At 38.9% G+C, this 23,264-nt stretch overlaps 1 protein-coding gene across 5 annotated transcripts in view; it reads left to right on the top strand.

Annotated features, from left to right (window-relative positions):
• The window catches only part of TPMT (thiopurine S-methyltransferase), an 857,398-nt gene that overhangs the window by 205,487 nt on the left and 628,647 nt on the right, over positions 1 to 23,264 (top strand). For all 5 annotated transcript variants that reach the window (XM_044065272.1, XM_044065269.1, XM_044065268.1 and 2 more), the window contains exon 2: positions 11,493 to 11,632. In XM_044065272.1, coding sequence (XP_043921207.1) covers positions 11,499 to 11,632 — 134 coding nt within the window. In that variant the 5' untranslated portion in view covers positions 11,493 to 11,498. The remainder of the gene's footprint in view (positions 1 to 11,492; positions 11,633 to 23,264) is intronic.

Raw genomic sequence — 23,264 nt, 5'->3', positions numbered from 1 at the left:
TGGTTTTTGTTATGGTTGGTGTCATTGTCGTGTTGAAAGGCGAAATTCTAGTAGACACCTGAAGATTTTGGGCCAAAAGTGACTGGTATTTGGAACTGTTCATAATTCCCTCCACCTTGACTAAAGCCTCAGTTCCAGCTGAAGAAAAACAATCCCACAGCACGATGCTGCCACCACCATGCTTCACTGTGGGGATGGTGTTCTTTTTGTGATGCAAAGTGTTGTTTTTGCGCCAAATGTACCTTTTGGAATTGTGGCAAAAAAGTTCAACTTTGGTCTCATCAGACCATAACAGTTTCCCACATGCTTTTGGGAGACTTGATGTATTGTTTTGCAAATTTTAGCCAGGCCTGGATGTTTTTCTTCATAAGTAAAAGCTTCCGTCTTGCAACCCTACCCCATATCCCAGACATATGGAGAATATGGGAGATTGTTGTCACATGTAGTACACAACCAGTACTTGCCAGAAATTCCTGCAGCTCCTTCAGTGTTGCTGTAGGTCTCTTGGCAGCTTCCCTGACCAGTTTTCGTCTTGTCTTTTCATCAATTTTGGAGAGACGTCCAGTTCTTTGCAACGTCACTGTTGTCCCATATTTTCTCCACTTTTTGATAACTGTCTTCACTGTGTTCCATAGTGTATCCAATGCTGTGGAAATTTTTTTGTACCCTTCTGCTGACTGATACCTTTCAACAGTGAGATCCCTTTGATGCTTTGCAAGCTGCCTGTGAACCATGGCTTTTGCTGTAGTAGGCAACTGAGTAAATGTCAGGAGAATCCTACTGGGACAGCTGAACTTTATTAGGGGTTAATCAGAGTCTCTTTAAGTGATGGCAGTTGTGTACCCTAGAAGACTGAATGCTGTAATTAAATCAAAACATGCTTCATTAAAATATTAGTTTAATGGTGTGCACACTTATGCAACCAGCTTATTGTACGTTTTTTATTTTTTATATTTTTCCCCCAATAGATTTGTTTGTTTTTCAATTGAATTGTACAGGTTATAGGTCACATTAAAGGCAGGAAAGTTTTATAATGATTTATTGTGGTCTCATTTTTATATATCACAAAAACCTGGCATTTTAACAGGGGTGTGTACACTTTTTATATATACTGTATGTATGTATCCATGTATATATGGATGTAGACATGCACACACATAAATATATGTATGTATGTGGATTCCATTCACAAGCTTGAAGTTTCAAAACTTTGAACTACAAATCGTCGAGGCCATAAGATCAAAATTTTGAAACTTTGAATGTTTTGAATGGAGATCACCATACAGCGCAGAATTGGAAATTTACTTTTTTCCTCACAGAAGTGCGATCTCAGAATTGATATATTTATTTAGCAGGGGGTGAGGGTTGCAGGGGGACTTGCAACTTTTTTGACTATATTAAATAATAATAGGTTTAGGCATCCCTCTATTGGTAGAGAATATGTATTTAGAGATGTTATTCGTGTTTCACTGTTGCAGTCATTACATTTGGGTTATCTGCTGAAAGGTTGCCCTCAGTCGGCCTGAATTCCAAAGTCTTGGGTCCTGCGTCGGTTGCTGTCTCCTCTTCCATGATGTCAGGTCTTCAGAGCTATAAAACCTGCAGCTGACACCATTTTCTTTAGTATTTCTTGCCGTGCGGTGCCCGAAGCAGAAGCATTTTGCAAGTGCCGGTCGGCCGACTACTGAAATATTCGATTTTGAGTTTCAGAACTGAAGTCTTCACTAAAGCTAAGTACCCCGCTGGGGAAACCTTTTTCTTGCTTTTTACCAATGTCAGAAAAAGTTAATAATTGTATTACTTGTGGGAAGCAAATACCTCATAAGGATTTCCATTTATACTGTATTCCTTGCCTAAGCCCTGATCACAATGTCCTGGCTGTCGGTTTTGTGCTAGATGTAACCAACGCACTATTAAGCGTCAGTATATTTTTGCATCTAAGTATTTTGGAAACAGATTTAACTACCTAGAAATGTCGTCGGATAGCAATCCAACTACTGGAGTACGTAAAATACGCAAAGAAAAGGACAGAAAAAGGCAGTCGAGATCCAAAACCGATGACAAAGCTTCTCCTAAGCCAGTCACCGGTTCGCCGGTACTCAGTGAGGCACTTTCTCAGCCCCTGATACCCACTTCCTTCAAGTCGCAGGCCTCTACCGACACCCATGTGGGGGCCGGCATGCCACAAGATACTCAAGGTATTGGACCAAAGGATGTATCTCCCTCAGATGGGTCCGGAGCCGCTGAGCAGGCACCGGCTTCTGAGGGTGTCTTCAGACCTCAGCATTTTTATATCAAACTGACGAAAGCTGCAAAACCAGAGGCAAAGACACCTTCTAAAACTAAAAAAACAATGCCTGAGCCATGTGCACAGGCCTCTATGCCTAAAAAACAGATGATCAAAATGGCTGAAGACCTTATTACCTTGATCAGGGGTACCCATCCCCCTCCAGATAAGAGGCCTAGACAAGACACTGACTATGAATCTTCAGATCAGATTTCTATTACTTCTGATTCCTCTTCTGATCAGGAATTATCTTTACCTCCCTATGAGGATTCTGATGCTGAGGAGTCTATTCCAACTGCATCTCCTCCTGAGGATGATTCATTTGGAGAAACCTTGCATACTTTGATAGAGCATTTCCACTGGGAGAGTCAAGACTTCTCAGAATCAAAAAAGAGGCTCAGGGATTTCCTTCTTCTTCCTCAGCACAAGCCTTTAGCCATTCCTCCTGTTTTAGACATTGTGAATGATGTGTTTTCGGAGTCAAGCCTGACCTGACCCCTGACTCCTTACCTCTGGCTCCCAGTAACCCTGACTCTCATAAATTTTTATTTAGAAACTATACTGCTGATCCTGAAACTATTTCACAGGGTCCAAAGGGAGTTAAGGCCTCAACAGCAAAAAACCCTACCCCCTCCAACAGAGATTCAAGGGCACCGGACAGATGGGGAAAAAAGGTTTATACATCTGCAACCATGGCAACCAGGGAATTAAACTGTCAATTTCATATGCTTAAGTACCAACAACATGTTATGGGATTGTTGAAACAGAAAATGATGTTGATTTCAGAATGTGCAGAAAATAAGGAATTGCAGGAATTAGTGCATGCAGCTGAACAAGTTGGAAAGCATACTTTGCAATGTGGTTTTGATTCTTTAGAGGCCTCCTGCAGGGCCACAGTTACTGGATCTGTGATTAGGAGGCATGCCTGGTTAAAGGAACAACATTTGCCTGATCATGTTAAAGCTAAATTGCTAGATGCACCTTTACAGCATGATTCTCTGTTTGGTATCAAGGCAGAAAAGGTTTTAAAGAAAATGGAAGACAAAGAGAAGTCTATGCAAACTGTTAAAGATTTCTTGCAAGTGCAGCCACCTAGATTAAGTAGACACTGGCCTACAAAAAATTGGTCCTTTCCTGTGTCAGACAGAGCTCAAAGGGGAAAATCCAGACACCCTAAGGGTACCAGGCTCAAGACTCATACAGGTCAAAGCAATGGGGCGCATCCACCTCCAAATCAGGAGGAGATAAAGCACAACCCTACAGAAAGCAATCCCAATGACTTCCCTCTGCTTACACCAAGCACTTATCTTTCGGCAGCACCCATAGGGGGAAATTAGCACTTTTTGCTCAAAATTGGCAGTTAATAACCCAGGACAAGTGGGTACTAAACATCGTATCACAGGGATACAGATTCCATTTCCACACTCTGCCAATGACAAATGGTGGGCCAGATCTGCCAAAAAATCAATGTGCAGAGGCACAGAAACAGGTTACGTCCCTCATGGATATGGGGGCCATTCAGACAGTACCAGAACAGGAAAAAGGGCAAGGTTTTTACTAGAGACTGTTCTTGGTACCCAGAAAGGACAAGGCCTGGTGGCCAATACTGGATTTATTGATTTTGAACACATACTTGGACATTCCAAAATTCAAAATGCTCACTTTGCAACAGCTTCTGCCCATGCTGGGCAAGAATGCTTGGCTGGTGACTTTAGACCTAAAAGAGGCATACCTGCATGTCCCAATAAGACAGTTGTGCAGAAGATACCTCAGATTCAAGACTGGCTTAATGCATTACCAATTCTGTGCACTGCCCTTTGGTTATCTACTGCGCCCAGGGTCTTTACAAAGTGCCTGGCACCAGTAATTGCATTTTGCAGACAAAGAAGTATTCAAATATATCCATACTTGGACGACTGTCTCATTCAAGCAGAGAACAAGAACACTCTTCTATGACACCTGGCATTTGTGAAAAGGCTTCTAACATGCCTAGGGTACACAATAAATGAAAAGAAATCACAACTGGTACCCTTTCAAAAGATAACATTCCTGGGTGCAAGCTTGAATACAACTGCCCAAATGGCATACCTCACGCCAGACAAACAAAGGCAACTAACTACTTACTTCAAACTGATGGCAACAAAAACCCAGTCTTCTGCAAGACAAATTCTGTAGGCTCTGGGCTTCATGGCATCTTGCATCCTACTAATTCCATATGCAAGACTGCATATGAGGAAACTACAATGGTACCTAAAAAGTTTATGGAGTCAACATTCACACAGTCTGGAAACAATGATTCCTCTCATCCCCTGCCTGCAACAGGAGTTTCTATGGTGGGCAAAGGCCTGTCACCAAAACATGGGGCAACCCTTCACTCTACCCCCTGCCAGCCAAACCTTAACAGACGCATCAGATTATGCCTGGGGGGCCCACATGGCAGGAAGATGCATTCAGGGCATATGGGTACCAAATCAAATGCATCTACATATCAACCAGAAAGAGATGCTAGCTGTTCAAAATGCCCTTCAAGGACTTACTTCATCCAGGACAACTACTGATAAAGACGGACAACACCACAGTCATGTGGTATATAAACAAGCAAGGGGGGGCACACACTCATACCCCATTTGCAGATTAGCCATGGCGCTGTGGGGCACAGCTTTGACCTACCAAATAAATCTTCAAGCTCAATTCCTACCAGGAAAACAAAACACTCTGGCAGACGATTTAAGCAGAAACCTTATGGATCCTCACAAGTGGAAACTAAATCCACAAGTCTTCAGCATGATAGCAAAGAAATCGGGGAGCCCAGGCATAGACCTATTTGCCTCTCCTCAAAATTATCAACTGAAAAAATTTTGCACAAGGACTTATCACAGACAAGCATGGAAAGTGGACACTCTATCCTTCAGTTGGAAAAACCTATCAGTTTATGCCTTTCCTCCTCTGCCTCTTCTACCCAAGGTCCTCCTAAAAGTCAAACAAGAGAAGCCAAAGATTATATTAATTGCCCCAGACTGGCCCCGCCAATACTGGTACCCAATCCTAAGGAACTTGTCTCAATACCCAGCTTGGACCTTGCTTCAAAAACCACAACTACTGTCCCAGCAAAACAATCAGATCATGCACAATCAACTACAGACTCTGAACCTGGCAGCATGGTTAATCCTGTAATCATACGGATGACACCTCTCAGTAAAGCTGTGATGGATGTCATTTTGGAAGGCAGAAGGCCTAGTACTAGAAAATCTTATGTTGACAAATGGAAGAGATTCTGTGCTTGGAATCAAGCACAAGGAACTGATGCAGCAGAACCGCATAATCCTCCGGTATTTCAATAATTAACTGAGATGCTTGACAAAGGCCTATCTTTTATATCAATCAAAATCCATGCCTCTGCCATTTCGGCTCATTACAATACAGAGACACCAATCTTTTTTCATCCTTTACTAAAGCAGTATCTTAGAGGAGCCAAAAATGTAAGGCCTCCTAGAAGATCACCATTACCTGCATGGGACCTCAATTATGTGTTGGAAAAGCTCACCCTGCATCCATTTGAACCAGCTGCTACCGCTGATATAAAGTTCTTGTCATGGAAGACAGCTTTGCTACTAGCAATTACTTCAGCAAGAAGAGTTTCAGAGCTACAGGCCCTCATGGCTGTAGAGCCTTTTATCATATTTTACCCAGACAGAGTGTCTCTGAGGACAAATCCTACCTTTATGTCTAAGGTCATTTCCAGTGTGGCTCTTAACCAAACAATTCATCTGCCAACTTTTTATCCAAATCCGCAGAACAAAGGGGAGAGAATTCTGCATTCCTTGGACGTACACAGACAGCTAAGATTCAACTTGAGTAGGACAAAAGCTCTAAGAAAAACTGAACAATTACTAGTGTCGTATGCTGCAGGATCAGAAGGAAAGGCTATTTCAAAGCAGACAATTTCAAAGTGGATAAGCCATTGCATCCGTTTCTGCTACTTACACCATGGCATACCTGTGCCCAGGGGCATTAGGTCTCACTCCACCAGGGCTGCAGCTACTTCAGCAGCCTTTCTCAGAGGAGTACCAACCAAGAACATTCTAGAGGCTGCTACTTGGAGTTCTGTTCACACCTTTACAAAGCATTACCATTTGCCTCTCTACTCTAAGTCCAGGGCAGGCCACTGCAGTGCTGCAGGGCCTTATAGCCTCACCTAATGCTGTTTAGCTCCAGCCTCCCAACCATAGCTTTGGGATTCTACCCAAATGTAATGACTGCAACAGTGAAGCACGAAGAACATAGTACAGTTGTGTACACTTGCCATAAATGTAGATGTTCGAGTGTATTCACTGTTGCAGTCCAGGTTACCCTCCCGCCATCCCCCTGTCATTCTACAGTTTATCTTTCCTTCTCTATCTTCTACAACCTATGTGGTGTCAAAAAACCAAGAAAAAGCACCAATGGAAGTTGCAAAAGTGAATGTCGTAGACAAACAAATAGCGTATTCCAAATTTATTCTCCGCTTTCGTCATAAACTTCTTCAGAATGATAACACATTACAAAATTCACATGATTTAAATACTAAAAGATCTTAAACCAATCAATCAATTGTCCAATAAAAAAGCATCAATTAATTAAAGTAAAAAAACCAAATACCAGGTTTTACCTACATGAAATGCAATAAAAAAGCTTCACTGTTTTTGTTTATGCACAAGTCACGGTGCTTTAAATAACATTTAACATTGATAACATCATTCAAACCGGGGGGTGAATCAGATTTTAATCTAACCTGCCAGTCTGTTTCACGTTGTTGTAAGTAGTTTTTGTAATCACCTTCCCTCATGTCTTTCTTACAAACCTCTAAAATGGAAAACAAAAATTTCTTAAAATTGGGACATACCAAAGAATGCTTAAACAAAGCATTGGTGTCGTCTCTTTTTTTGATACTGTAAAGATGCTCTCTGATGCGTGTTTTTAATTGCCGGGTCGTCATACCGACATAAAATGCCGGACAGATGGAACACAGTGCAATGTAAACAACACCCTTAGAGCAACAATCTACATATCCAGGTACCGTAATGGTCCTGTCAAAGGAGCTAACAAAAATGTAAGGACCAACTGAAATGTACCGGCAACTGTTGCAATTGTAACAACAAAACATGCCTTTCCTAGTACTAAGTTCCTTGCAATGTCCTCCATTGTTGTTTTCCAAAATCCTCTTCAAACTATAGTTGTTTTTGTGTGTGAAAATAGGTTTGTCACCTAAAATAGCAAACATATCAGAATTTCCTTTGATCACCCTCCAGTTTTTTTCTATCATGTTCATTAAACGCTTGGAATCAGAATTCATTTCTAAACAGCATGCCAATGAATGATTGATGTTACTGGTATTTCTTTTTTTAATAATTTCAGGACCATCTGTCAAATCTATTTTTAAAAAGGAAGGGTAGTGTGTTTTACGTTTTTGATAAATTTCCCAAGCAGTATCTATCAAAAGGGCTCTGTCGTACCCTCGATCTAAAAAAAGAGAAATAATAAATCTTAATTCATCCAACAAATCCACATCGTTCGAGGTCATGCGAGAGGCTCTGATGAACTGTCCCCTTGGGACATTTCTCATCACATGCTTGGGATGACCGCTACGGTAATGTATATAACCGTTGCTGAAAGTTTTTTTCCGATATATTCGGCTGTGAAATGTTTTTTCCTGCAGGTCCCAAAATAAAGAAACATCTAAAAAATTAACTTTAAGCCCAAAGCCACCAATGACAAATTTCAAAAATGGAGAGAAAGAACGATGTGGATTTGTTGGATGAATTAAGATTTATTATTTCTCTTTTTTTAGATCGAGGGTACGACAGAGCCCTTTTGATAGATACTGCTTGGGAAATTTATCAAAAACGTAAAACACACTACCCTTCCTTTTTAAAAATAGATTTGACAGATGGTCCTGAAATTATTAAAAAAAGAAATACCAGTAACATCAGTCATTCATTGGCATGCTGTTTAGAAATGAATTCTGATTCCAAGCGTTTAATGAACATGATAGAAAAAAACTGGAGGGTGATCAAAGGAAATTCTGATATGTTTGCTATTTTAGGTGACAAACCTATTTTCACACACAAAAACAACTATAGTTTGAAGAGGATTTTGGAAAACAATAATGGAGGACATTGCAAGGAACTTAGTACTAGGAAAGGCATGTTTTGTTGTTACAATTGCAACAGTTGCCGGTACATTTCAGTTGGTCCTTACATTTTTGTTAGCTCCTTTGACAGGACCATTACGGTACCTGGATATGTAGATTGTTGCTCTAAGGGTGTTGTTTACATTGCACTGTGTTCCATCTGTCCGGCATTTTATGTCGGTATGACGACCCGGCAATTAAAAACACGCATCAGAGAGCATCTTTACAGTATCAAAAAAAGAGACGACACCAATGCTTTGTTTAAGCATTCTTTGGTATGTCCCAATTTTAAGAAATTTTTGTTTTCCATTTTAGAGGTTTGTAAGAAAGACATGAGGGAAGGTGATTACAAAAACTACTTACAACAACGTGAAACAGACTGGCAGGTTAGATTAAAATCTGATTCACCCCCCGGTTTGAATGATGTTATCAATGTTAAATGTTATTTAAAGCACTGTGACTTGTGCATAAACAAAAACAGTGAAGCTTTTTTATTGCATTTCATGTAGGTAAAACCTGGTATTTGGTTTTTTTACTTTAATTAATTGATGCTTTTTTATTGGACAATTGATTGATTGGTTTAAGATCTTTTAGTATTTAAATCATGTGAATTTTGTAATGTGTTATCATTCTGAAGAAGTTTATGACGAAAGCGGAGAATAAATTTGGAATACGCTATTTGTTTGTCTACGACATTCACTTTTGCAACTTCCATTGGTGCTTTTTCTTGGTTTTTTGACGTTTGGTTGTGCACTTCTTTTGTTCTTTCTAACCTATGTGGTGTATTTGCTTGTAGATGAAGGTAAAGTTTATATTGATGCATGTATATGTGTATATATATATATATATATATATATATTATATATATATATATATATATATATATATATATATATATATTATATATATATATATTTTATATATATATATATATATATATATATTTATAATATTGCTACCTTTTTAGAAAATGGCGTTGGCTGCATGTTTTATACCCCTGACAACCTGACGTCATGGAAGAAGAGACAGCAACCGACCCAGGACCCAAGACTTTGGAATTCAGGCCATCTGAGGGCAACCTGCCAGCAGATTACCCAAATGTAATGACTGCAACAGTGAATACACTTGAACATCTACATTTATGGTAAGTGTACACAACTGTTCTTTGTGGCTAATTGTCGTACTAAGAACTTGGCGTATTTAGCCCAATGTACTGTCTTTCAAAGGTTTTATGTAGGTAAGAGCAACACTGTGGGAACACATTAGATGCATCAGGCAGAGTGATCCCTTTGTAAACATATTTTTGATACCAATCTTGTATATAATTTTAAGTTTATAGCCATAGAGATCATGCAGACAGATTTGAGAATAGGTGATTTATTTAATAAGAGTGAGTCTTATTAAATTTTACAGTTTTACAGGCAAACAAGTACAAAAGGTTAGATGGTAAAGTTTCACTAAAACTTGCTTGAAAGCCAGAAGATTCTCTAAGTAATTCCAAACAATTTTAACCAAGAGAGTTAAGTTGTATATTAATGATGCAATTAAGAGTTTTTATTGGTTAGGATTTTTATGTTTAGAGTATTCATTGAATTTGTTCATACTTTCAGTTTATGGTCTGAAGAAGCTGAGCATATCGGTGAAAGTGCTTACCGTTTTGTATTCTGTGTCATTTTATTAATGTTTTTACCTCTGCCTGTATACAGTACTATTTTATGTGCTTTCATTATTTGATGATTTTCTACCACTGGGCTACCTTTGTTGTGCTAGTTTGTTTCTTTCATTATATATGGGTCTACTTAACAAGAGTGAAATGCAGGTAGACTGACTTTTAAAACTCCAAGATGCAAAAAACGAAACCTGGCATTCCTGACAGCTTAAATTGCAGACTGTTGAAATAATGAAACTCAATAAGTCACTTCTCAAAACACCAACAAAACCAATACAAATGTGCAACCCTACCCCCTAACCGATGTAACCATGCAAATCCCACAGATGAAAACATTGTTAATCATACTTCCAGCTCTGCAAATCCAAAACTACAAAATCTGAGTTACCTTCCATTTACCACAATTACAAATGTAAGAACTCATGCTACATAAACATAATGCTGTCATTTAAAATTCGGTACTGTGTACCTAACTCTAACCTAAACCCTGCTCAACAACCAATACCCACGTACTGCTACAAAATCCCACTGAATATTCATAGTTATCTATACCAACTGCATGAATATTCATTGAATACTCCTCAATTCCATTATCACACTTATTTTATTTATTACTTTTAGGTTTTTGTAGGGGGTCTGTGCCTCCTGCAAATTAAATATACCAACTCCAAGAGTGCACTACAGTGTGGAAATGAGCAGATTTCCTGTTCCGCTCAGCTGGCAATGTCAGCATTTGAAACTTTCAGTCTTGTGAACGTTGGTATAGTAAAGTTTCAGTCATCTGAAACTTCACTATTGTCGTCTTGGTCTTTTAAATGTTAGTCTACTGGCATTTTGATCATGTCAAGCATATTAAGTAGACCTATATGTATGTGTGTGTATGTTTCTGTGTGTGTATATATATCATATATATATATGTACAAATATATGTATATATATATATATATCGCACACTATATGTACACACGTATACACACACACACACACACACACATATATATATATATATATATATATATATATATATATATATTTTTTTTTTTAACAAAAAGCTGCCATGGATATATAATATAATAAATTACTGTCAAAGCCAACATTTAAATAAGTAATACAGTGCGTTAAGTAAAAGTATAAATTACATTTTTGCTACACAAATTGCAGTGAGACATTATTGAATATTTCCTTTTTTTTTAAATCTCCTAAAATGATCTTGTGGATCTGGTACTTTGGCCCAACATGTTGAGTTCATATTCTGCAATATGCAGAGTTGCAATAATTTACTGGATAGTTGTTAAAAGCAGAGTTTTGAAAGTGTTTGAGCTTCTGTAGCCACTGCAGGTTGAATTTAATTTGTATTTATTCCCCAGGAAACCATGGCTGATGCAACAGAGATTGTGAAAAAGAATGACTTTGATAAATTCCAGGCAGACAGAGTAATAAAAGTGGATGAGTGGTTGAACCGTTGGGAAAATAAGCAAACTCCATTTCACATGAATGAAGCGCACAAGTAAGTCACATCTCGGTTTCTTTATTCCTGGAGTTCATCAAAATAGTGTATCGTATGTTGTTATGCTGAATGTGCACATGTAAGTTCATTTTAGTTTTTTTTGTTTTGACTCATTAGTCAGTTGCAAGCAGTGCACCTGTGAGTTATACATTGTCTTCTCTTCTGCTTTTAATTGTGCCTTTTGCGAACTTTTGGAAGTTGCATATTATATTTTTTTCTTTTGTTAGACTGAACTGGAATGGTTCTCATTCAGATGCTTTGAATTCTGCTTACAGTCAACAGTAGAGTTGTACTTTCTTAGTATTATTATTAATTAATTAATTTATTTCCATTTGTTGATGTGGTTAGTTCTAGGCATGATTTATTTTGGGGTAGAACTGTCGTGCTACTTACACTGACTAGGGGAACTTTGACCAGCAGTGATCCATAAATAAAACATCCTTATTCCATTTTGCTAAGTGCCATATGATCTTTTACAACTACCTGAGCTGCCACCAACTTGAACAGATGGGATCTCAATTTAATGTTCTTTTCAAAAGACACTTCAGGAGTGCAGCCCATATTGGTAAAAGCAATCAAGCATGTGGTGTCTGAACAGAACTAATAGTCTTCTGATCCTCCGTTATGAAATGTGAGCATGTACCTGTTGAGCCACTGACAGTACAAACAAGCCCGTGTTTTAAGTACACCTTGGAATGTTCATTCACATGTTAACACATCTAAGTTCCTCTGAATATATTAATGCAGTCTGAAAACACTGTAGACACTGGAATGGTGTTGCATATGAAACAAGCAAGCAGTGATGCATTATCTGGTGGGTATTACAGTGAAATAACAGACCTTCAAGGGGTCTTGTGAGGCTTGACAGTGCAGGTGAAGGGCCTCAGGACCACTGGAAGGTCTTTTATTTCCCTATCACTCCCACCATGTAGGACATTATTACACTTATACACTTAGAACATGGGTTGTCTGAAAATGTGTTTTGTATTTGTTGTAATATTAACGTTTACAATTTTTTAATATTTTTGATGTAAAATAGTTCCTGTGCTTCAGGTAGCAAATTTGGTGTTGTATATCATTTTGGAGGAGGCATGTTACATCTAAAATATCAGCTGTTCCACATAACAAATTTTGCAGTTCTAATTCTTGGGATTTCCTGCTGTGCAGAAGCTCGTGGCCTGCCTGGATACCAGAGACTTTCACCATCCTCCAGCCGGCGTATGCCCACTTAAGACCAATGCCATGTCAGGGTATAAAAAGGGCTTCAGCTGGTGCCATCCTCAGTTCATTGAGTAGTCCAGTGCTCCTCAATGCATTTCTTAGTGATGTTCTTTGTAAACAGTGCTTCAGTACTGATTATTAGGGTTGAGGATAATCCTTCCATGCAAAAGCCAGTGTCCGGCCCAATTTCTAGACTCTTTACATCACCCCTGTCCAATGGATGTTTGAAGACTGACATCTTTGATGTCAGGATATAAGAAGGGGTATCTGTTGGTGCCATCTTCAGTTCTTTTTAGCCATGCAGTCCAATGCACTGCATTTCTGCTTAGTATACTTGCAGTTCCTCAGGAAGCTCATTTTTACAGAGAACCTTCTTCCAGTCAGTACCCCATTCAGGAATTTTTTTCTACCAATTTAATGTTCATAAAAGTCAAAAAATGCTAGAAGTGTGGGAAACAAATCCTGCATAAAGATTTTCACTCATTTTATCCATTCTGCTTGGGGCCTCAGCACATCTTGAACTGTTCTGACTGTGCAAAATTCCATGCAAGAACTCTAAAACGTGGGGCTGAGGCACTATCTTACCCATATGGAGTCATCGTCTTCAGCTTCCATATTGGCATCACAATCCACTGCTACTACAGGGCCTCCACAGACTCCAGCATCAACTAATGTCATTTAAAAAAATGGAAAGACAAAAAGGACAAGGACCCTGACTTTACAGAGAAAGCTCCAACTGTAGGTCTTAAGTTGACTGACAACCCAGATGAGACACCTTTGCAGCCACCTGGTCCAGTGACTCCAGGTCCCAAACCCTCTGGCACAACCACTTGGGCAGCTGCCTTGGTTTGTGGCCTACATACAAATGCTACCACGGCACACACTTCAGTCACATCTCAGGTCACTTGTCAGGTCTCATCTTCCAGTGTCTGTGCCATAGGTCTTGAGGGAGACTCACTGTCTTCCTTGATTACTGAAGCTGCAACTGAAGTAATGGTCAGATGACCATATCCTGTGGTCACTCCCCTTAAAATGCACATCCAAACTGGGGTTAACCACTTCTTTTTTCTTCACCACTGCCACTGACCACTTCTTCTCAGACCAAATCTCAAGACCTCTGTAAAATAACACAGGAGTTTTCACCACGACAAACAACTGTAGAAGTTCTGTAATTGAATAAATTAATAACACATGTATTTAAGATCACAAAAACATGTAATTGAACAAATTCAACTATTGTAATTAGTGAGATGGCTGAGCCTGTTGATCACTGCACATTTTTTCAATCTTGGAATCAAACTGGACACAGCCACTCTCGTTTCCTTCTCCACATTGATTTTCACTCGATACCTTTTCAAATGTCAATGTTAGTGACTTTAGTCCTCTATGATTCCAGAAAACCACAAATTTTATGGCAAGCAGACTAAAAAATAAGAGGCGAAAATCTGGACAGTTGAAAGGTATGTGTCAAATGCTATCAACTTTTTTTTATTGATCAGCGCCAGCATTTATATAGTCCGTGATTTCGATCCTTTGTCCCTGATTAGTCACAAAATATTTAGATAAGCATTTTGGAGATATGATTAGACCTTCACATTCATGTTTAAAATGTCTAGCCTTCACTGCACCAATTAATAAATGTATATCATGCAGGGCAATGGGGATCTGGGGCAATGTGGCACACACGTGGACAGAACAGAAATAAATCCTCAGCCACGCCACACACAGGTTGAGAAGTATAAGACAGTCGGTAGGAGCAGTTGCATTTACCTCAAATCAGGATAACAAAAAGATGGGGAACAACATTCCTGCAGTAATCAAAGCCCAGCCAGAGCACGCCTACAGAAAAAGATAATCTCCAGCTGTGCAGCCTAGCAGCAGCTACTGAGGCAGGAGGCAAAGTGGAGAACCCTGCTGCCGAGACTTGCCCAGTTATTTTTAACTTAAAGGGTCACTCACTTCAGTGCCCACTTTGTCCTGCCTCCCCCTCTGACAAACTGTCTGGGCTTGCTGGAGAACTATTTTTAGACACGCGCTTTCCAAAAATAGCAAGCAAGGGTCACACGCCTAGTGTTTGTTTGTGATTGCATCACAGTAAGTAATTCTATCGCCCTTTAATATAATGTTGTGTTTACAGAAATGTGGGCTTGTGGAGTCCAGCTCCCCTGGGTTGCAGTATAAAAGCAATCAAGTTGACAAAAGGAAGTAGCATTCAAGACTTGAAATGTGGACAGATGAAGGAAGCTACGCTGCCAGAGTTGTAACAGCTGGATCTTAAGCATCTATCTACCCTCGTCTCAGACACAGAGGTGAGGAATTGATATTCATGCACTTGGCTGAACCGAAATAAAGTGCAGCTAGTTTAGCATTGGCAATACACAGTAGACTGCAAACTTTCGCTTAATTGTTTTAAAAGTAAACTATTGTTGAAATGGAACTGTGCTGTATGGCATGCTATCTGATATAAATATTCATTTTGCTTTTAAATGTGTTTAAACATATAAATATATTTATTGATGGCATTAACGCAAATAAAGTGTGCCACATGCCTAACTTGGTGTTTGTGCCTTCTTGCATTTGCTGCAGTTTTATATATAATCAAATTATCAGAGCACACCTCATAGAACCTTAATTACGTACACGGATTTCCCTGACGGTCTGTGAACGAGGAATGCATCATTCAGGTTAGCCTTGTGCACAAACATTAGGTGACTCAAGTGGATTGAGTGTGTGTGTATGGGATCTACTGGAGTGGCTCTGATTTTGCAGAACGTTTCCAATTTTGCCTCGCATCTTTGCCCTATCCCTTATAAAATGTTCATTTTTTGGTAAGTCACTTAGGATTACATTCAGTCAGTGCCAGTCATTATACAGTTGCTTATCTTTTTCTTCGGAAATTTAATATAGATGCAAAATATGTTATAGTAATTTTAAACAAATTAGAATACTACTTAAAATGCCATTGATTTGGCTACTTTATCCCGTTATTTTTGACTTTGTCCAGAATTCTTGAGCAAAAGCTGAGATGTATGGCATGTATTGCAGAGCTGAATTTAAGGTATGTGTGTGCATGTTTGTGGTATGTGTACTACTATGAGGCAAGTGAACTTAACTCTCTCTGTCTTGGGGTTTATTACAGCTCAGTCTGGTTGTATGAAGTAATGTGGATTTACAGCGTTCAACTCTTTTAAGAATTAAGCAGTGTAGCGAGCGCTGTGGCTTTTACTATTAAATTTAGCCTGGTTCCTTACAGGTGTTATTCTGTACTGCGGCAAAGTCCAATGTTCTTAAATATTTATCTCCTGGTTAGCTGCTCTCCTCCTGTGTAGCCTATAACCTTTTAGCGCAGCCGCAAAATAAACCACAAACTAATAAGCTTAGTAACTAAGCTTATTAGTTTGTGGTTTATTTTGCGGCTAAGCTTATTAGTTCGCAGCACCCCTGTGAGGAAGCTGCGGCTCCCCAGGGCACCACGGTGCACACTTTGGGAACCCCTGCAGTAGTGTAAGCCATAGGCATCTGGCACAGCTTCTTGCACTTATTTTCAATTTCAGTTTTTATTTTTTTTTTGGGGGGGGGGGTGGCAAACATTTTGGAAAGTTGTTAGAATAAAATGTTGTGTTACCACAATGCAAATCATTGCCAAGTCCTGAACCCAGGACCCTGTGCACTACAGTCAGAGCAACATACCACTATGCCAAATCAGCAATTTCCTGAAAGATAGGAAGACAAACTTAAATGGCTATCATTTAGTGAATACAGTTCTCACTTCTCACCATAGCTACCAACCTCTTAGCACAAAAAAACTGGACAAAGCCAATAATGGGGGAATACAGCCCCAAAATAGGGACAAATTTCAAATACTGATCTTATAAACTTAGAAAATTGCTAGAATAAAAGGTTTTGTGTTACCATTTATTTTCTGAAGAATATGATGTCTGAAATTCAAATGTCTGTCATTATTTAGTGAAGTCAATTCTTCAGTGATTTGCCAAAAAAATCCTTACAATCACAGATTTTATGAGGAACAGATAAAAAAATATAAGGCATAAATTCACAAGTGATGTTGGCTAGGGGCGTTAGGCTCAAACCCTGTACCTAAGGTACAGGGTTTGAGCCTGAGTACCTGTAGCCCCCAGGTGTATTAAAGTGGGGCATACACACACACACACACACACACACACACACACACACACACACACACACACACACACACACACACACACACACACACACCTCTCCATTCACTCAGAATAAAACAACATGTTTCCTACTTTCCATTCTCTCTGCTTGCAAGTGCATCCGTTCACCCTGCTCTGGCTCGAGATCCATTTGAATAAAAAGAAATTGCCGCTATACCCATTACCTCTTCTCCCAAATCCCACCCCAACCCAACCCAGCCCCTTCCACCTAAGGAAGAATGTCTTCCTCCTACCATCATTGGAAGGACATAACCCAGAACAAATAGGTCTTGCAGATTATAAGGAAGGGCTGTGCCATAGAAATTTGGAAAAAAATCCATTTCAGTGGATTCTGTTCCCCCAAAACTGCATGAAAAACTTCTTCCTCCCATTCTAAAATAGCTACTAATGCAAGGGCACATTCAAAGAGTGCCCACAGAAGAAGATGGCACAGGACTGTATTTTTGCCTTTTTCTTTTTCCCAAGAAAGAAGGTTCCCAAAAGCCTATCCTAGATCTTTCAAGACTAAAGTTTTTACTGGTACCAAAATTCAAAATGCTAATGCTTCAGATTACTGCCACTTATCTTCCCAGGGGCAATGATGGAGACTCTGGATTCAAAGGATGCTTACCTATATGTTCTATTGCCCAGGAACACAGGAAATACAATTTCAGGCAGGGGGATTGAATTACCAGTTTTGTGCCTTACCATTTGGCTTATCTAGTGCTTCCAGCATTTTCAGTAAATGTCTGGCATCATTGCTTCTTGCAGGATGCAAGGGGTCCATACCTTTCCTTAACTGGATAATTGTTAGGCAAAGTCTCCCTAGAACTTCACACAGTTATGAAAATCACCATGGATTGCTTTTAGAAGGTCAAAACTCCATCCAGTCACCAAAACAATCCTTTTGGGGGCAGACCGAGACTCAGTTCAGCAGACGTTTGTCCTCCCAGAGGACAACATAACCTTTCTTTCAAAATATCTATGAGACTTATGCTCAAAGCACACCATCACTACAAGGGAATTTCTCAGGGCATTGATAACTTGGCAGCTTGCATTATAATGATACAATTGGCTAAGCTATGTATGAGAAAGTTGCAGTGGTTCCTAAAAAACATATGGGATTAGCATCAGCAACCCCTGGAAACCATGATCCCTTTGCTCTCATGTTTAAAAAAAGGATGTTCTATGATGGGAGGATTGTGTTTGAAAAAAAAAAAAAAACAGGGGTGCACTTCCTGTTGCCAGAGACAACAGAAACCCTGACAACAGACAGTTCTGGCAGGGGACTGGAGCCAATCTGGGACACTTCGGAATCCAAGGGATTTGGGGCAAGCAGCAAACAAAATGACACAGAAGCCTAAAGAAAATGATGGCAGTCATCATGGCTATGAAAACATTTAAAGACAAACTGTTTTTACGACCGATTTAATATGGATACGACAATACCACAATCATGTGGTACATAAACAGGAAGGAGTGCATTCATACTTGCTATATAGACTGGAAATGGATCTATGGCTCATTGTCCAGCAACTCAGTGCAACACCCATAACATCGTACATTCTTGGTCAGCACAGTCTGCTGACAGGCGCTCTAAGCAGAACTCTCCTGAGCCCTAACAAATGGATGCTGAAAAGGGAAATCTTTCTAGGCCTCATACACAACTGGGGGTGCCAGAAGTAGATCTTTATTTTCAACAGAAAGCAAGACAGCTAAGCAAATTCTGGTCAAAAATCCAGCAAACAGGATCATGGAGAGTGGACTCCTTCAAGTGAACAGGCCTCTTCCTGTATGTATTTCTGCTGTTATACCTCATTTCCAGAGTACTTTGAAATGTGAGGTCAGCAGGCCCAAAATGATTTTAATTGCTCCCTCCTGGCCCAAGCAGCATTGGTTTTCCCTTCTCCTTTTGACTTTCTTTGAGGAGAAATCCAGAACATTGCCACGAATCATGGACCTTGTCATCTAGAACATGGAGTTTGTCGTACATCCCATAATGAAGACTGTCAAGTCTACAGTGTGGACGATTCTGACTCCATCTACTCCCAGGATGTCTTATCCATTCTGAAAGAGTCTAAAAAACCAAATAATTGAATGTCATATATAGCAGAATGGAAAAGGTTTTTCTGTCTAGTACTAGTCCAACGGCATTCTCTCTTTTCAAACTTAAAACAGATACTTCAGTACCTCTAACACCTCTTCATGTTGGGACTATATTATTCTGATATCAAGGTTCATGTTGCTGCTACCTCAGCCTACCTCCCAGTTTCCCCACCTATTTACTCCCACCCCCACATGAAACAATTTCTAAAGGGGATAATATACCTCAGGCCATCTAGCAGGGAACCTGCTCCCCATTTCTCCCTACACCCGGGACCTGAATTTCATATTTGAAAAACTTGCTCTGCCATTATTCTGCCACCTATCAAACTCTTGATATGGAAAATAACCCTACTTTTAGCACTCACTTCAGCCAGGCATGTTTCTGAACTTCAAGGCTTTATATGCCATTCTTAGTCTTCCACAGGGATGTAGTCACCTTTAAAACACTCTTCTGTGTCCAAGGGTTTCAGAAATATATTTAAATCAAGTCATTCACCTCCCTCTGTTCTTCTCAGCTTCCCAAAAACAATTAAGATTTTATCCCCACAGGACTAACTTCCCAAACGGATCAGACAGCATTTGGGTACTCTACCAAACTCATCTAGATACTGAAGCTTCTGGTTTAGCTTTTTTTGCAGTGGTTCAAAGTATAATGCAATTGGTGTCTGAACTAAGGTCAAGCAGTTGTATTATCGTCTAGTTCTTACCATCTTTATTCAAGTATCACTTATGATGTAGTCACACAAACTTTGATAGAAAAGAAAACAAACTGTCAACATTTTTTCTATTTACACACACTGTAAATAACATATTCTCTTTCTTTCAGTCCAACATCACATAAATCATCCTGTTCCTTCCTTCCCTTAAACCTCACTCCTTCTTCTCCTGAACATTATTCTGCATGTATTGTTCCCACATATTCCATTTATTTCTATGTGATTTGCTCCTTCCCTTTTTCTAAAAATCCCCATTCCAGTTCCTTTATCTCTTTTACAATATCCAATATCTCAAATATAGTTGGTTTTAGTTTTTTCCATTTTTAGTAATTGCTTTTTTGGCAACTAACAGAGTTAAACGTTATAAGGTCTTGCTGTGTCTAGGTGATTCAGATCCTGTGTTCCACCTCAAAAGAATAATTTCTGTAATTACAGCCATTTGCTCCTCCAATATTTCTGACAGAGCTCTCTGTAGGGATTTTTTTTACAGTTGCCAACTCATTACACTCCCAAAAACCTGTTCCCATGTACCTCTTTCTTCCCCATCATACTTCCAACAGGCTTATCTACCCGAGGAAAAATTTGTTGAAGTCAGCTTGGGATATAAAAATACCTGCGCAAACACCTCCAAGCAAAAATCCTAAATCTTCTAGACTTTGCATATTTGGGAGCCATACATCTATCCCCCATTGTTTCTTTATGGATTGCTTAACCAATCTCTCTTCCTAATCCTTTCTAACCTCTTCTGATTTATTCTTCTAGTTATCATGCAGAATGCCCTACTAGTTATCACTTTTTTAACAGCAGCATATGTTCTATAATCTACTGAAAACTCTACCAGTGCTGGTCTTTCAGTTAGGGTGCCCTTATTTCTTTCTGTTTGCATATACTTGGATATCAGTCCTTGATAGGGAAGCAATCTCTAGCCTGCAGTCTAAATGAGATCTTGGTGTTTTCCCATTCTCTTACCTATATCTCTCTTATTATTTTCTCCCAATACCTTGGTTCCTTTGCCAGTTTTCTCCAGTAAATTCTAGCCCCCTATTGTCTGTTTTCTGCACACCTAATTGCAGTCATCCCTGTCAGCAGAATCTCCTTTCTCCATCCCCATTTTGGCTTAGTTCTCTGACACTTTATCAGTATAAAATTCTATATGGTTATTGTTATTCTCCTTAAGGATTTGTATCCAAAATCCCACTGTCTCCTTTTTTTCATGAGCTTCCACCCGTTTCATCATCATTCCTTTTCCACTTTGAATTATAGCTTTCTGCTTGTGCTATATATATGAGTCGTAACTGCGTAGCTCTGAAATACCCCTTCAGATCAGGTAATCCCAAACCACCTTGTTCTTTTGGAAGGATGAACTGATCCCACTTGACTCTTGCCCTCTTCTCTTCACAGATAAAATCCTTCAACTCTTTATTAATTGTTATCCACAACTTCTCATTTGTTTGATACAAGTATGCCTGATCTGTGTATAAAGCTATAGGGACTAAAAACATTTCACAGCTTGTATCTTGCTATCCATATCCATAAAACAGAGCTTGCAGTTTTTATATTATCTTTTATTAAGTCTTTTCCCATATATCTTTAGCCTCCATAATAGAATCCTTTTTAATCCATACTCCTTAGTACTTAATTTTATCATGTCCCCTTAAATATGGATATTGCTGAATCAATTCATGTGTGGGTACATAGTTTACAGCTATTGCCTTTGTTTCATCTTCATTAATTTTGTATCCTGAAAAGACTTGAAAGTGTTTTAGACTGTTCCACAACACTGAAATGTTCCTTTCTGGTTTTATCAATTATAAAATAGTATCTTATGCAAATAAAGTCGACTTTTATTGACTGCCATACCAATTATATCCTTGAATTTCTGAGTCCCTTCCTTTCTTTTCTTGTCATTCTAAATATAATGCAAAAGGGGAAAGAAGACACTCCTGCCTGGTTCCTCTGCTCAAACAACAGTTATCAGAGAGGAACCCCCACTTTAATTTTTGCCACCGATCTGTCATATACCCTCCTAGTCAACCTTATAATTTTATCAAGGAATGAAAATGTTTCCATTGCCTTACTCATAAAACCATAGCTTACTGTGTCAAATGCTTTCTCTGCATTTAAGACTCGCCATCAACAGAGGTATTTTCTTACATTCTGCTTCCCTCTGGATCATCATTGTTCTATTAATGTTGTCAGATATTTGCCTTCCCTCCGCAAAACCACATTGATCCATATCTGTCACTTCTGGCATTTGTTTAACCATCATAGATATAAACATATGAGGCTGGATCTGATGGGTCTTTACCATCTTTTGGTGTTACACCAACCACTCTTTTCTTCTAGGATGTTGTTGCCTCTTCTCCTTTTAATATACTGTTAAACAAAACCTTTCAGATAATCACTTTCTTTTCTCCTACCTTCCAAACTTTCACAGGAAATATTCCTGGAGACTTTCAATAGATTGGTTATACATCACAATTTTTATCTCATTTCCTTCAAGCCTGTTAGTAATCGAGCCTTATCTACCTGTAACCTTGGCATGTTTAATTATTCCATAAACATTTCCATTTGTATTTGTTCTTAATTTCCACATTTCTCTGCTTTATACATGATTTTCCTAAAATCTCATAAATATTTATAATAGCTTTACAGGATCTCTGGTTATTTTCCTTGTTATAGATGCCCTAAGCTTGCCGACAACCGTTCATACTTTCTGTTGCCTGAGCCATTATGCTAAAATGTTTATGCTCTGTAGTTATTATAAAAAAACAGCTGCTTAACAGCAGTCTTCCTAAACTCATTAATATTATTGAGTTGGTCCCTTATTTTCTCTGCAATTGTGCCTGCTCTTGTTCCATGAAATTCCCCCTATTCTGCAATACTTTAACCATTGTCAGTTCCTCTAAACAAAGTCTTGTTGCTTCTTAACCATATCTTTTTCTTTTATCTCCACCCTGTTTTTAAATTCCACTTTACTTTTATCCCACTCCCTAGCTATAGTTTCAGAAGAAATTTTTATCTTCTCTAATAACGCCAGAATAATTTCCAGTACCCATTCCTTAAATTCCTCTCTATTTAACAGATAGATGGGAAATACCAGCGTCTCATCTTTATTTAATTACCCTGCATTTTTATTTTGGTTATTACTGGTGTGTGATGTGAAATAGCTGTTGGATATGTGTCAGAACTTAAAATTAAATGTACATGTTCCTGTGAAATATAACATCTGTCTAGCCTAGCCCTGTTTTGGTACCTTGGGGAATAATATGTAAATTATCTTCAAACTCCTACTACTGAAGTCACATCCTCCATACCAAATATTTTCATTAATTTCTTCAAACTCTACCCTCTTTTATTATATTTTCCCTTCCAGGCCCCCAAGGTACATCTTCACTGTTGCAAATC

Source organism: Protopterus annectens, chromosome 3.part0, assembly GCF_019279795.1.
Source record: "Protopterus annectens isolate FY-2018-M chromosome 3.part0, PAN1.0, whole genome shotgun sequence".
In the NCBI taxonomy this organism is placed as follows: Eukaryota; Metazoa; Chordata; order Ceratodontiformes; family Protopteridae; genus Protopterus; species Protopterus annectens.
The sequence above is the reverse complement of the archived record's forward strand: the minus strand, read 5'-3'. Positions and strand labels throughout refer to the sequence as shown.